General features: G+C 38.2%; 1 protein-coding gene across 2 annotated transcripts in view; it reads left to right on the forward strand.

Moving 5' to 3' along the window:
* The window catches only part of LOC121284068 (serine protease 23-like), a 31,126-nt gene extending 24,255 nt beyond the window's left edge, over positions 1 to 6,871 (forward strand). The window contains exon 2 of one of the 2 annotated variants that reach the window (XM_041199085.1): positions 23 to 6,871. In XM_041199085.1, the coding sequence (XP_041055019.1) occupies positions 39 to 1,154 (1,116 nt within the window). In that variant the 5' untranslated portion in view covers positions 23 to 38 and the 3' untranslated portion in view covers positions 1,155 to 6,871. The remainder of the gene's footprint in view (positions 1 to 22) is intronic. The other variant, XM_041199086.1, reaches the window with a different exon arrangement.
* Positions 6,872 to 14,823: the final 7,952 nt, after the last annotated feature.

A 14,823-nucleotide genomic window follows, 5' to 3' on the forward strand; every position in this document is an offset into this window, starting at 1 on the left:
CCAAAGTCTGTTCTTTCAACAGCAGATTGCCACTCACCATGGTAACAGTGCCAACACTAGTCATTTTCCTTTGTTCCATTAAGCATGTAATAATGCTTAAGGCAGAATGGCAGAAAACAAATATACCTGCTGTTTTGCCTCAGGAAACTGTGACACTGGAGAGAGCGCATTTTAAGGGTAAAGCAAAGCTAGAAGTAACCTCTCCATGTGAATTAGAGTGCCATAAAAGAGCGCCCCTACCAACATATGAAGACCTAAAAGAATATTTGTCTTATGAAACTCTGTACCTAGATGGAAGCAGAACTCTCACAAATGTGGACATCTACGGTTTCAATGTTGCTGATTTGGTAAACAAACAAAATCACAAGAGCGGTCGAAGAGCAAAGAGACAGATCTTTGGCCTGGATGGCAGATTCAGCATCTTGGGAAAAAACTTTTTGTTGAACTATCCTTTCTCAACATCAGTGAAAATCTCCACAGGTTGCACTGGGACTTTAGTAGCTGAGAAACATGTCCTAACAGCTGCCCACTGTATTCACGATGGCAAGAACTATGTGAAGGGTGCGCAAAGGATGAAAATTGGATTTTTTAAACCAAAACAAAAGGAGAATGGGAAAGCCACAAATCAAACCACAATTTTTCCAGAAAAACCTAGATTCCATTGGATACGAGTAAAACGGACACATGTTCCAAAGGGATGGATCAAAGGTTCAGCGAATGATATCGGCATGGATTACGATTATGCACTCCTGGAACTGAAAAGGCCTCACAAGAAACCCTTCATGAAAATAGGAGTTACTCCTCCTCTGGAAAGGCTGCCTGGTGGCAGGATTCACTTCTCTGGATTTGATAATGATCGTCCAGGAGATCTTGTTTATCGTTTCTGTTCAGTTAAAGATGAAACTTATGACCTCCTGTATCAGCACTGTGATGCTCAGCCTGGAGCCAGCGGTTCAGGTGTTTACATCCGAATGTGGAAAAAGCACAGTCGGAAATGGGAGCGAAAAGTGATTGGAATATTTTCAGGACACCAATGGGTGGATAAGAATGGTGTGCAGCAGGATTACAATGTGGCTGTTCGGATCACTCCTCTGAAATATGCACAGATATGTTTCTGGATCAAAGGAAATTATGTTGATTGTAGAGATGGATGAAGTTTCTTTTTTTATCTTTTTTAATACTGTACCGTGCAAGCTGGTAAACTCATATCATAAAAACTATTCAATTCTGAATTTTATTTTATTGGGCTTAGCTCTTCTGTCACTGGGAGTGCAACACAAGAGAATAAAGTATTGCAAGAGCGTTCAAATAAAAATAGGGTAAAAAGTGTTTTAAATGCTTGTAACTTCATTGTGGTGGCATCTTGAATTAAAGAGTCCCCCGTTAAAGGCTTCTTTTTGCTGCAATTTGGAACTCACTTAATGTATAATGTCAAAGTTCAAAATATTTTAAGTAACTTTAATAAGATAGCATTAAATGCCTTTTCATGTCTTGATTACAAAGGCTTCTAAAATATGTTGTGGCACTTAGTGAATTTTCAAATGAGCTGAGATATCTTAAAAGGCCATTTTCATCTGAACTGAATCACTGTATTAAACATGAAACCAGTATCCTATGAGACAAACTTGTGGAGATTCTTCTTCCCTCTTAATTTAAGGCCACTCATTTTGAATACACAAGTATGGAAACAGTTGTTTAAAGATATTTTCATACATTAATGCTGTTTGCAAATTTCAGAACCACTGGAATTTTTTTTTTTGATTTACCACAGGCTAGAATTCAAAGGTAAGCTATTAATGACAATTCTGTAGGGATGTGATACAATAAGATCTTATCAAAAACTATCCTTAACTCCATTATCTTCACAAAGTGAAGCATTTTAAACTTTCATGCTTGTAGGATGAGTCAAAGCTTGATTAATATTAACAAGAAATCAATATAAAATAATGAACAAATTTGCTACATTTTTCAAAGCGGTCTTTACTTTTTTGATCCATTCCTGGGATGTGGGAGTTCCTGGTAAAGTCAGTATTTATTGCCCTGAAGAAGTGATGGTGGTCATTTTGAATAGCTACAGTCCATGTGGTGAAGGTAATCCCACAAAGCTGCCAGATGGAAACTTCTAAGGTTTTGACCCAGCGATAATGAAAGAACAGCATTACATGTTAAATCAGCATATTTGACTTGGAGGAAAGTTTGGAATTGATGTTCCTATGTACCTGCTGCCCTTGTTCTTGTAAGTGGCAAAAGTTACAGGTTTAGGAGGTGCTGCTGCAGAAGCTTTGTGAAGTTTTTGCATCTTGTTGACCATATGGTGCATGCTGTAGCTCATGCGTGAGGTGGTGATCAAGTGAACTGCTTTGAATTGGATGATGGTATTATTAGCAGTCTTGCAGTTGTATCCGTCCAATGAAATCTCAATATGTACTTATTGACACAATCAATTTTTCAACAATCCTATTTTTAGGTCTTCTCTCTTAGATCTCCCTCTTCCAAAAGGTGATGTCTTATGGGTGGCTAATCAACTCTCATTATCCTCAAGGAACATGTTTCAGTATCAACCCAATGGCAGGTTCTTCCAGCCTTTCAAATGATATTCTATTTTGATTTTGGAAGAGCCACATCATTTTATCTCCATAACTCTCATTATTGGTTGGTTTTGCTTTCTCTTTATATGATTTAGATATTTAATGCATTTTATTTTTGTCATTCCCAGGATAAGATGTGTTTACTGATTTAAATTAAAAATAAAGTGAATGTCACAGATAAAGCTTTCACTTTCTGTGAAATAACTGTGATTATTGATAACTTTGTTTCCATGACTATGCAACTAATATTTAAAGTCCTTCTAGGATGCTGATGAAAACTCCAACAGTAAGTGCTCCAATTTTAACATGTGAAATAGCTAAACAGTTAGTGAAAGTTTCTTGGTGCCATACTGATATTTGTTGATCAATGGTGGAATTGTTAATTTGCATTAATATTTTTGATTTACTACATTTTCCTAATGCTCCAAATTATTCAAATGTTTTGTGATCCTATATATTGTAGCACACTACAAAACAACGACTTGTATCGCACCTTTACCCTAATGAAACTTCCCAAGGTGCTTCACAGGAGCATTGTAAAACAAAGTATGATACTGAACCACCTAAGGAAATTTGGATCACATGACCATTAACTTGGTCAAAGAGGTGGATTTTTAAGGTGTATCTTAATAGAGGAAAGCAAAGTAGAGGAGGAGATGTGCAAGGAGGGCATTCCAGCCCGTGGGGCCTAGGCAAATTTTTTTTCTTTATTATTCATTTATGGAATGTAGGCATCGCTGGCTAGCCAGCATCTATTGCCCATCCCTAATTGCCCTTGAGAAGGTGGTGGTGAGCTGCTGCCTTGAACCGCTGCAGTCCCTGTGGTGTAGGTACACCCTCAGTGCTCTTATGGAGGGAGTCCGAGGATTTTGAAGGCATGGTGGCCAATGGTGATGCACAATAGGCCAGAATTGGAAGAGCGCAGATCTGAGAGTTGGGGGATGGAGGAGATTGCAGAGATAAGGATAGTCGTGAAGGAATTTTGAAAACATGGGTGACAATTTTAAAATCAAGGCCCTGCTTGGGAGCCAATGGAGGTCAGTGAGTACAGGGACAATAGGGGAACAGGACTTGCTACGAGTTAAGACATGGGCATCAGAGTTTTTGACAACCACGAGTTTATGGAAGGTAGGATGTGGGAGGCCAGCCAGGAGTACATTGGAATTGTCGAGTCTAGAGGTAATTAAGGCATGAATAAGGGTTTCAGCAGAAAATGAGCTGAGATGAAGTGAGAATGTTGTGGAGGTGGAAATAGGTAGTTTCAGTGATGGCACAAATACAAGATTGGAAGCACATCTTTGGATCAATGTGACACCAAGCTTATGAACAAACTGACTTGATCTTGGACTGTTGCCAGGGAGGGGGATGGAGTTGGTAGCTAGGGAACAGAAATTGGAGTGGGACAAAAAACAATAGCTTCAGTCTTCCCATCATTCAACTGGAGGAAATTTCTGCTCATTCAGTACTGGATGTCAGCTAATGTTAACAACAATTTCAAATTGATACAATTAACACCAGGAAACTGTCCCTCCATAATTTTATTTCATTGACTAAGAACAATAAATTATGCTATACATTGATTTAAAAACATAAATGTGAAAGTTATCCTTTGAGACAATATTTGGTGTAGTTATTTAAATGATTGTTGTCATGCAATATGTGAAACAACTTGATTGTGGAATCACACTGCAGCTCAATGGAACTGAGCACTTTTTGGATAATAAGACATTTTTAATCTAAGGTTTCATGCTGCACACAATGGGCTGCATTTAATAGCTGCAGCGGTTGAGCTATCCACCAGCTGAAGAGCTGGTGGCAACACCACTGTGGACATTCCCGGGTTCCTGGTTACAATTAAAAGCCAGCTGGGCACCTACCTGGTTGGTGTCGGACTGCTGGCCAACCGGAGGCTGGTAACTCTTCAATATCAGTACTGCCACTAGAAGCAATGGCCACTGCTGGTACTGCAGTATCCCTGGGGAGGGGGAGCAGCCATGGATCCCTGGAGTATGAGTATGTGAGGAGAGCCAATCAGGTAGGACCACCCTGCCCCCAGGCTGCAGGCAGGCTCACCAGGGCATGCATGGCATGCCTGCCCACCACCACCAACACCCCCCCCCCCCCCCCCCCCCCCCCCCCCCCCCCCCCCCCCCCCCACGTGCGGCAGTGGACTTGAGGCCCTTCATTGGTCAATTGACCACCGCTCAGGAAGTCCAATCTCATTCCTTCCTGCCCCAGACTTAATTAGGGGAGTTGGGAAGGCAACGGGATTTCCAGCCAGACCCTTCCTGTTCCATTAAATGGCATCCCCTGCCAGCCAGCCTGCTTCTGGAATGGCATTAATTTCTGCCCAATATCTGCAAGAGGACATGAATGTTTTTAAAATGTACCCTTCCCAATTCTAGACATTGAACTTACACCTTCATATTATTTAGTCATGTGGTCATAGAAAACACTACATCTTGGTATATACTTAATGTGTGAACTTATGGTTTAGAGTACTTTGTATCAAATTTAAGATCGTCAAGGTTTACCAATGGACATCACAAAGACACTACCGGAGCCAGCAAAGTGAAAAATTTAACTGAATTGGTTTCAATTAAATAGTCATTAAGCAGTGATTAGTTCTCTTGGAAACTCACCCTGGTTTAGGGGCAAAACACATTTGTGAAATTCTGCATCTCTTTTTTATAGTTTGCACCTTCTATGCTAAGACTGGCTATCCATCCCATACGGTCTGCTGGCACTAAATCATCTGTCCTCAGTTGTAATTTGAATGTCTGGGCCACAATGACAACAGGCCACTTACAAAAATTATTTTTGTTTTTAAGTCCTATTTTAATTCACTTACATTCCTTATTCCTCCTTTTCCGTTAAAAGGTGGCTGACTAGAACACAAACTTCAGTGCTGGTGTGGTTTATCACTTTTTTTTTTTAGCCAATTTCAGAAAGGACCCAGCCTGAATCCAGGGAGAAGCCAACTGAAAATCTCTAGAGCAAGAGATCTCACGTTGCTTCAGTTTGACACTGCAAGGAGTGACTCCAGTCCAATATCTAACAAGGTTTAAAGTATCTTTGTAAATATTTTTTCAATTACCTGCAATTAATTTTACAATTTTGAAAAATTGGGTCATGCTTTTCACACTAGTTAACATTTTAACTGCTGGTAGAGGAACTGTTAAAGGATGAGCTACTTGTTCTCTTGTGTAAAGGAATCTGAGTTCAACCCAGGCACTGTTAGCAGGTTACCCACTAGCTAGAACTGGCAATTGTGACTTCCTGCCTGAGATGAGCAGCTGCATTCTTGAGTGAATCACAATGCATGGGAGTTAGTTCTTGGACTCTGAAGCCATGTTTATGCAATTAAAATATGTGATCTGTCTGAGATTATTCATTGAATGTGATGGGACATGTCAACTGAGGTTATTTGAAACTAGTCAATACACTGCAGCAATGCCTTGTTTCTGCTGCAGCAACTAGCACTAATGGTTATCACTACAGCCTTGTACAAACACTGTCATTGTTAAAATTGCTGATATTGACCAGCATGTTTGAGCTGAACAAAGATAAGGGTACCAACTTATTACCAAAAGTGTTCAATTTGTGATTTGATCAACGCAGATCAATTGGACTTGATCATCACAGCTCCCTCATAAATCCTTGCAATTAGATCAGTGACACTATAATTGCTCATCCCACCAGATGTGATTACATTCACTTGCCTTAACTTGAAAGTGAAGCTTTAATAATGTGAATGAAACATCTTGAGACTCTGCCAGCTGAACTTCCTAGGGCTACATGAAGTGAATATCTATTCAGAAAGAAATGAGCAAATTGCTGTTGGCTAGCAATGACAAAAAGACAGTTATTTGGCCACAAATTATAACCATATGCAATGCATCTGAACAAAACAGTATATAAAAAATGAACATGAATGTAAAAGTCTGTCAAAATTTAACATAGGATAATACTGTAATACATTTCACCCTTTTTCATACAGTGCCAACTAGATGAACCATTTCAGTGGTGAAATATCCACTTGCATTTATACTGATCTGTAAACTTACCAGAACTAATTTTTGTGCACAATGACCAAAATTGTTTTTTTTTTCATACTACAAACACATAACTTGTTGATCAAATGTACTGTGCTGCACTGAGAATTGTTTTGAATATCCAGTGGCTATGCCACTTTTTTCAACTCGTCCATGGGCTTTGAATGTAGACAATTTCTAATGCAATGTATGTCAATATATTAATCAATAAAGCAGTGAGAAAGGCAACTTCATTTGTATGTGTAGCAATTGCTTGAATTGTGCTTTAAAATTTATAAGTACCAACCTTCATAGCAATAACCGAATCCTGGAGACTATTTTGAAAAAATATAGTTTCTAGATTCCATAACGCATTTGGAGTTAGAATTATCAACATAGAGGGAGGCCAATCAGTCCATTACATCTGACATTTCGCCTTCAGATCAGAGCTATCTACCCTTATCCCTTTTCCTTGTTCTTGTGTTTAATGCTTTCTTAAATGGCACGACTGACTTGGCTTCATATTAGAATATCCTAGTCAGTCTTTATGTGAAAACATTCCTTATAACCAAAACAACAGCTTGCATTTACATATTTTTAATGTAGAAAATTAATCCACAGCAATTTGGAGACGTTATCAGATAATAATAGATGCTGAGCTAAAGCAGGGAAATATTAGGAGATGAGACCAAAACTTTGATCAAACAGGTGGGTTTTAAGAATCTTAGAGGGAGATGGAAGGTAGGAATTCCTGGTGTTAGGGCCTTGACCACTGAAATTATGGCCACCATTGTTAGGTCAAAGTGTGGAAGGGATACACAAATATCTGGGCATAAAGAGTTCTGAACGGGTTGTGGAATTGAAGGAGGTTAGAAATAGGAATGAGTGAAACCATGAAAAAATTAAAAACACAAAGATGAGAAATTTAAATTTTGAGGGATTGGAACAGAAGCCAACCTAAGTTAGCAAGGATGGAGTGATGGGGGAATGGGATTTGGTGTGGGATAAGAAATGGCAGCAGAATTTTGGATCAGCTAAAGTTTACAGAATGCGAAAGATGAGAGGTTAGCAAAAAGAAACACTTGAATAGTCCAGTCTGGAGGTGATGAAGATGTGGATGAGTTTCACTAACAGATGGGATGAGGTACTTATAGCTTCTAGTACTAAATGCAACTTCATGACCAATCAATGGGAAATATCTTTACTATCAATCCTCTCAAATCATTTCAAAATTCTTCCATGAGAATTTCAATCGAACCCTTTTTCTATTCCAGTGAATACAATGCTAGTTTTTGGTAAGTCTCAGACCATTTATCATCCCAGTGAATTTATATTGCATCATCTTCTCCATGGTTACAAATTATTTTGTAATCAGACGGGGAAAGCTTTCCCTAAGCATCTGTCTGACTGCTGAGATTCTGCATCTCTTATTTTTCAGTAAATTGTTTAACCATGAGTCATGGTTCTTCCCCTGATATCCACTTCATGACTGGACTGCAGTATTGTCAGACGCTTTTTTTATTTTTCCTTACCACTGCAAACTAAACTCCAACTGATACCTTCATCTCCATGCAGATTAACTTCTCTATTATTCCAATTTGGCATCCTTACCTCAATCATCATGAGTTTCAATGTATATAAATTGGAGGGTTTGGAACAGGAGCCAATCTAGGTATCAGCTTTAGCCAATGTCTTCACCCACACTGCATTCACCCTCCCCAACACCTCCAAGCTCCACTTTCTCTTTTATGCCAACCAAATATTATTTTCTGTTTGCTTTCAAATTGTTTATTTTCTCACTACATCGTATTCACAGTATCATTCAAAATTTACTCTACTCATCTAATATTGAAATATATCATGTCTTCTTCTCTCCTCTATGTACTGGTGTTGCTCCTAACCTCTGGAATTTCCTAACTAATTTAGACTTTCCACATTGCTCTGGGCTTTTTTTAAAAAAAAACCCTCTCTTTGACCGTGCCTTCGGTCCCCATCCTGACATTTTGTATGTTCCGTTATCCTTCTTCTTAACGTAAAGGGTTTTGAAATGTCTTTTTGTACACAAGAAATTCTATTATTAAATTTGGGGTAATCACAACATTTGAAACAAATTTTTAGATCATATTTTTCTTTCAGATGTTTCAGAAAGATCAGCAAAATAGGATTGCAGCATTCTGGTTGGGAGAACTCGCACTAGTACGGACATAGAGGGTCATATAAGTTTCTTACACCAAAATTAATGTCCAAATTCCTGCAGAGCTCATGTGCTGGAAGGTATAAACCAGCATAAAATAAGTGCAAATGCAATACCATGCAGAAGAAACATTTCCAGTCACAGTCTCGAACTCTTCTGTTGCTGTGCTCTTCCATTATTATGCAGAGCAGGAAGTTGCTCACTAACAAGTCCATTCTATTTGCCCCTTGGAGGCCCAAAAAAATTGGGAAGCAGAGACTGCTGGCATTTTGTTTAAGTATTGCTCAAGACTCAGTGAGAATCTTCTTAAAATCACAAAGGATGTTGCTATTGCAATGATATAGGTTACTGCTGTACAGTTTGCTGTAACTTGACCAAACTCAAAAGTTGACTAAGTTTTGTGTACCAGAATGCTTTGCAAGGCCAAAAGACTTTTCAAAGTAAAATAAAACTGCTGAATGCTGCAAAACAAAAACAGAAACAGAAATACCTGGAAAAACTCAGCAGGTCTGGCAGCATCGGCGGAGAAGAGTACAGTTGACGTTTCGAGTCCTCATGATATCTGAATGCTGCAAGCGATTTTTCACAGGTAAGGACGACCCTGGGCACGAACAAGCCATTGGACCATTACAGAAAAACAAACGCTGCTCAAGACCATGACATGTCAGGCTTTGAGGTACATAGGTGATTATCAAACTACTGACCAGGGGAGCTGGAAACAATTCTCACTGGAATATGAAAGTTAATTTAATGTGTATAAGAGATGAATATGGTTAAACTGGATAACCATTTATGATAACACCCTATTAACAGGCTTGATGAACAGCTCTAATCATTAACTTTCAGGGGCTTGTTATCAGTTGTTAATTTGAAGGTCAGTGATGAGAGTTGTGGCACTAAATAGGACGGGATAAGGCAAGAGGATGTAAAAATTTGATCAAGGACAGAAGGCTGTAGAAGCTCACGTAAGGTGGATAACATTCGGGCAGGCTTTTCCTCCATGATTTAGACAAAGAACTCGACATTTTGTTAGGGATTTTGCGTTAAGGGGAACCTTTATCAGTCAATAACGTTTTGTCAATATAATGTCCAGATGCAACCCTGTAAAAGGGTATTTATAAATGTTGCAATAAGATACTTGGGCTGCAGTCAAGGGCAGCTTGGTCAGTTACTAACTAAAGAGCTACATTGCGTCACTCCTGACCTGATCACTCAGTGCTCATCTGGGTAATGTTTTGTTTAGTCGCTTGAGCTTAAAGTAAAGGGATAGATCTGGGCATCCTTGTGTGTTATTTGGAATTACTATGTAACAGTAATATTGGAAGCTTACTTGTAATTTGCTGATTTGTTAAGTAAAAGGAGCTTATTCCAGAAATTTTTGGCTTGAATTATTTGTTTCATTGGTCTAAGCTCAGGAGACTGTTCGATAAGAAACAACGTACACCATCAAACTCAAAAAAATCTCAGTCACACAAATATCAGGTGAATTTTGGCCATACTGCCCCTAAATATCTGGCTATAAATCAATTCATTTCACTGCAGGAAAGCCCTTTGCATGGGTCAGTGGAACCACGTAAATGAGCAATAGCAGGTTCACATGGATGTTTCTTGAAAGTAATGTAAACGACTGAGGAAATCCACACACAGCGATATTTCAGCATTAAATTGGTTTTAATCAGTTATGCTCAAATTTCCTTAAAAATGGTGCAAGAGCAAAATACTGTGTATGCTGGAAATCTGAAAATAAAACAGTTAATGTTGGAAACACTTAGCAGGATGGGCAATATCTGTGAAAAGAGGAACTTCTACAGAAAGTGGCACAATTCTCCTCTTATGCCTTTGTTAGGCCAAAACTCTCCAGGAAATTCAGGCCAAATGAAAACACAAATCTACCAAATGCTGTCCTTTCTTCCAGAAATCAATGAGATCTTGATTTCTGATAGTCAAAAAGGAACTTCCATCTCTTATTCTTCATTGATTTTTGGCTTCCATCCAAGCTTTGGCATTTATGACCACAATCGCAACAAAATTGGTTGAGCAGTTAAAAGTGACAATTTTAATTCTAGAAAACCATTATAAACAGATCTTCTTTTGTTTAACCAGTTTCATAGGAATCTAAACAGCCCATCTTGAACAGAATTTTATACAAGACTATGTCCTATGTAATGCCCTTGTCTATATTTTGTAAGATGTAACGTTCCATCCTTGACATGTTACTCTATCATTCAGATATGACAATTATGAGAAATAATAAGTCAACATTCAAATGCATTGAATGCTAATGTCTTCAGTAGGTTTGGTAGGTGTTTCTAAGCAAAAAAAAATGCTGTTAGTCACAAGTATGTCAAGAAGTTATACATATGATCACCCAGTAAGTGGTACCACCTGTTGATCATACTCTTCAACAACTGACTAAATTGTTTGACTGTAGCACCAAATCATTCCATACAATGATCTTTGTATTTTTTTCCCCAATGTGGGTCTGGATGTTCCATTAACAAAGTCGTACTGTCCTAACAAACCCATCTTTAGCTACATTTGTCCAATGGAGTGCCTAATTCTTTGTTCAAACCATGGTGCTTTACTCACCCTTTTGTTATGTGTCTTCCTTAAACTACTTTTCATGGTCACATATTCCAGGATCGCCAGGATAATTAAAAAATTGGTGATTTCTTGAAAGTTGTTGCTTGATTAATTAAAAATGTTCCTCTGCTACTAAGAAGAAAACATACATAGCTGCTGAACTTCTTTGCATTTCTAAAGGAGACAAACTTTGACACCAGCAATCAGTGTCAGCTAATGCCAGTTTCTTGCATCTTTCAAGCACACTTCACAACACTTAAGTCAGCAGAACTAATATTTGTTTAAACATGCTCAGTTACAGTGTTACAATCCCTGTGGGGGAACTGTAAATCAAAATAACCAAATTTGCTGAATGACCCCCAAGTGAAGAAATGACAAACAAGATTCACTTACTGTAGCTTTTACTTTAACATGAATTAGGACCAACACAAATTAAACTTGAATTAGCAGGCAAGATAAAAAGGTAAATTTCACTTTAAATAGGTGATAGAACAAATGTTATTCTTTCAAGAGATGTGGGCATCACTAGAGAAGCCAGCATTTGTTGCCCACCCCTAATTGCCCTTGAACTGAGTTGCTTGCTTGGCCATTTCAGAGGGCAGTTAAGAGTCAACCACATTGCTATTGGTCTGGAGTCACATATAGGCCAGACCAGATAAGGAGGATAGATTTCTTTCCCTAAAGGAGCATTAGTGAACCAGATGTTTTTTTTTAACCATAATTAATGATGGTTTCATTGTCACCATTACTGAGATTTATTAATTGAATTTGAATTCCACCAGCTGCCATGGTGGGATTCAAACCCATGTCCCCAGATAGTTCACCTGGGCCTCTGGATTACTGGTCCGGTGACATTACCATTATGCCACCATCTCCCCCATATATGGTGTACAAAACCATTCACATCTCTTCCCACAGACATGTTGCATTATGTAACTGCACAGTTCCACAATGTGCTAATCTTTATTAATGCAGGAGGTCAGGAGTCCTATCTGACAACCACTTTTGAGTTTCATCAGTACAATTATCAGTAAGGCACACTTCTACGAACCCTCTCTCCCTCTGGTCACAACAGTCCTGATGGTATAATTTTCCAGAGTTCTTTTTCAACTGACCAGCCAGTAACACCCCAGTTCCTGGTTTGGCCACTTCTGAGGAGATGCCCAATCTTTAGCATCTCCAAGCTATTCACACGGTTTCAGGTTTTAGATCTTTTTGGGCAGCTTGCACAGTATCTCTAAGAGCTCCTGTCTCTTTTTCTGCCTAACGGGATCTCTTCCTGAGAATAATTTGCTTCTTTGCCTCAAAAGTTCTCTGTGCTTCTCTTTCTGTCAGTTTTTGTGTTTGTATCTGTACCTTGTTCACCTTCACCTCCAAGTCCAGCACCTCTTTGTGTAGCTCTCCTGCCAGCCTGTCTGCCAGCCATATGGTTTCTGTACTGAACGTCCTTCCTGTTGGTGCTGCTTCCAGGTCAAGGGTCACCAGGTTACATGGACCAGTATTTCTTAGTAGCCAAGAAAATTACAATTGATGCAAACTCTTAAAAGTCCTTTTCAAACATTCTTAAAAACAATTACAGATTCTGCAGACATTTTAATGAAATTACATATTTTCCCTACTGTGCTGCTTCTGGTTCAAAGATCAGCACAATGGCCATCTCCTTATGTCCGTTGTTGAAACAGGCATTTCGTCTCCAGGTTCTTTATATTCAGTTTCATTTCTTTTTTAAACTGATTGAAATATAAAGTTTCATTACAATTCTGACCTTCCATCCAAGCAAAATGCAGCTTTCATGTTAGTTATTTCCATGGCACTAACTGTACTTTATAACAAAACAATTAATCAGCGGCAGGGTAAGAACACTACTACTTCTACTTCTACTCATTGGTAACTAAATTCACAGAAGTAATACATGTGAATGGAATCTGATTTTACAGTTCAGTAAAGAAGGCCTAAATGTCCGGATGTCATCAATGAGATTATTTTGTTATTATTTATTGATATCAGTGCATGGTGTATCTGACCTCTCAGCCAGATACACCATGGCCTGAAAATGTTGTTTTCCATCTTGGTCCAGTGATCTTGTTTATTTATGAAAAAGCAGCCTGCAGCTTATAGCAGATTACTTTACTTTGAAAAATCTTTTGACCTTGCAAACTTTGCTGAAAAGGTTTAGTCAATTTTCTGTACAAACAGCATTCCATATTTCATTTAAACTATCAATACTTAGCTACAAGTTTAGTTTAAAATAACATTAACGTTCCTTACCTTGTTTGCGTCTCCTGATTGCTTTCATCCTTATTGCTTTTTAATGTATCCGGTTCACTTCTCCTCATAGGCCTTTCTTTCTTGTTTTAAATAATGACTTCTATAAATTTACATGGCTCGACATATGCTGGCTAACTTCTCAAACACTTGTCAGTAGCCTGGACATGATTATAGGAGCATTTGTTAACAAAATAATCTCATTGATGACATCCGGACATTTAGGCCTTCTTTACTGAGCTGTAAAATCAGATTCCATACAAATGTATTAATTCTGTGAATTTAGTTACCAATGAGTAGAAGTAGAAGTAGTAGTGTTTTTACCCTGCCGCTGATTAATTGTTTTGTTAAAAAGCACAATTAGCGCCATGGAAATAACTAACATGAACATTACTTGGAATTGATTATTGGCATTCTCAAAGCACAGCTTCAAGTCATTCTAATTCATCATATATTAAACCACACCAGATTTCAAGTTGCAAATTAAAGATAGTTGCAGCAACAATGTGAAAAAGAATGGCAAAACAGCTGAAATGCAGAAGAGCAAACCTGTGAAACCTAATTGTTGTCTCAACATTGATCCAAGAAAACACACTATCCAGAATATTGAGAATGAATTTGTTTTAAATGGAATTTATTCACTCTAACATTAATTTATTTACAAACTCCCAACTCTCCAAACTATTCTGAAGTAATTTGAGTGATTGCAAGGAGGTATGTGAAAGCACGTGTTGACTCATTTTTCTAACAATTTAAACCAAATCTCTACTATCCTTTTACAGTGGGCCAGAAACTAAAATGTCTTAGCTGTGGGACAGGCTGCAATTTAAACAGTAAATAGATGAGATCCCTCAGGGGTCAACACAAGCTTCATGCTTCATCTCCAGTTCCCTGTTTTTCTAACATGTAAACAGATTATTTGAATTACAGTACTGAACTAATTCACACAGGGAAAAGCCTAATAATATATTAATAATGGATGAATGCTGTTAAAGTTTTGCTTCAAGCAAGTCCTTGGATTCTGTTTTCTTGTGTTTTGAGAATGACAAGTGAATTCTCAGTCTGCACAATGTTTTGCTTTTACATTATCATTGTACATCAATAAGGGATATCGCGTTAAGATAAAATACTGTGGATGCTGGAAATTTGCGGTAAGTAT

This window comes from Carcharodon carcharias, chromosome 11 (genome assembly GCF_017639515.1).
Source record: "Carcharodon carcharias isolate sCarCar2 chromosome 11, sCarCar2.pri, whole genome shotgun sequence".
Taxonomy (NCBI): Eukaryota; Metazoa; Chordata; class Chondrichthyes; order Lamniformes; family Lamnidae; genus Carcharodon; species Carcharodon carcharias.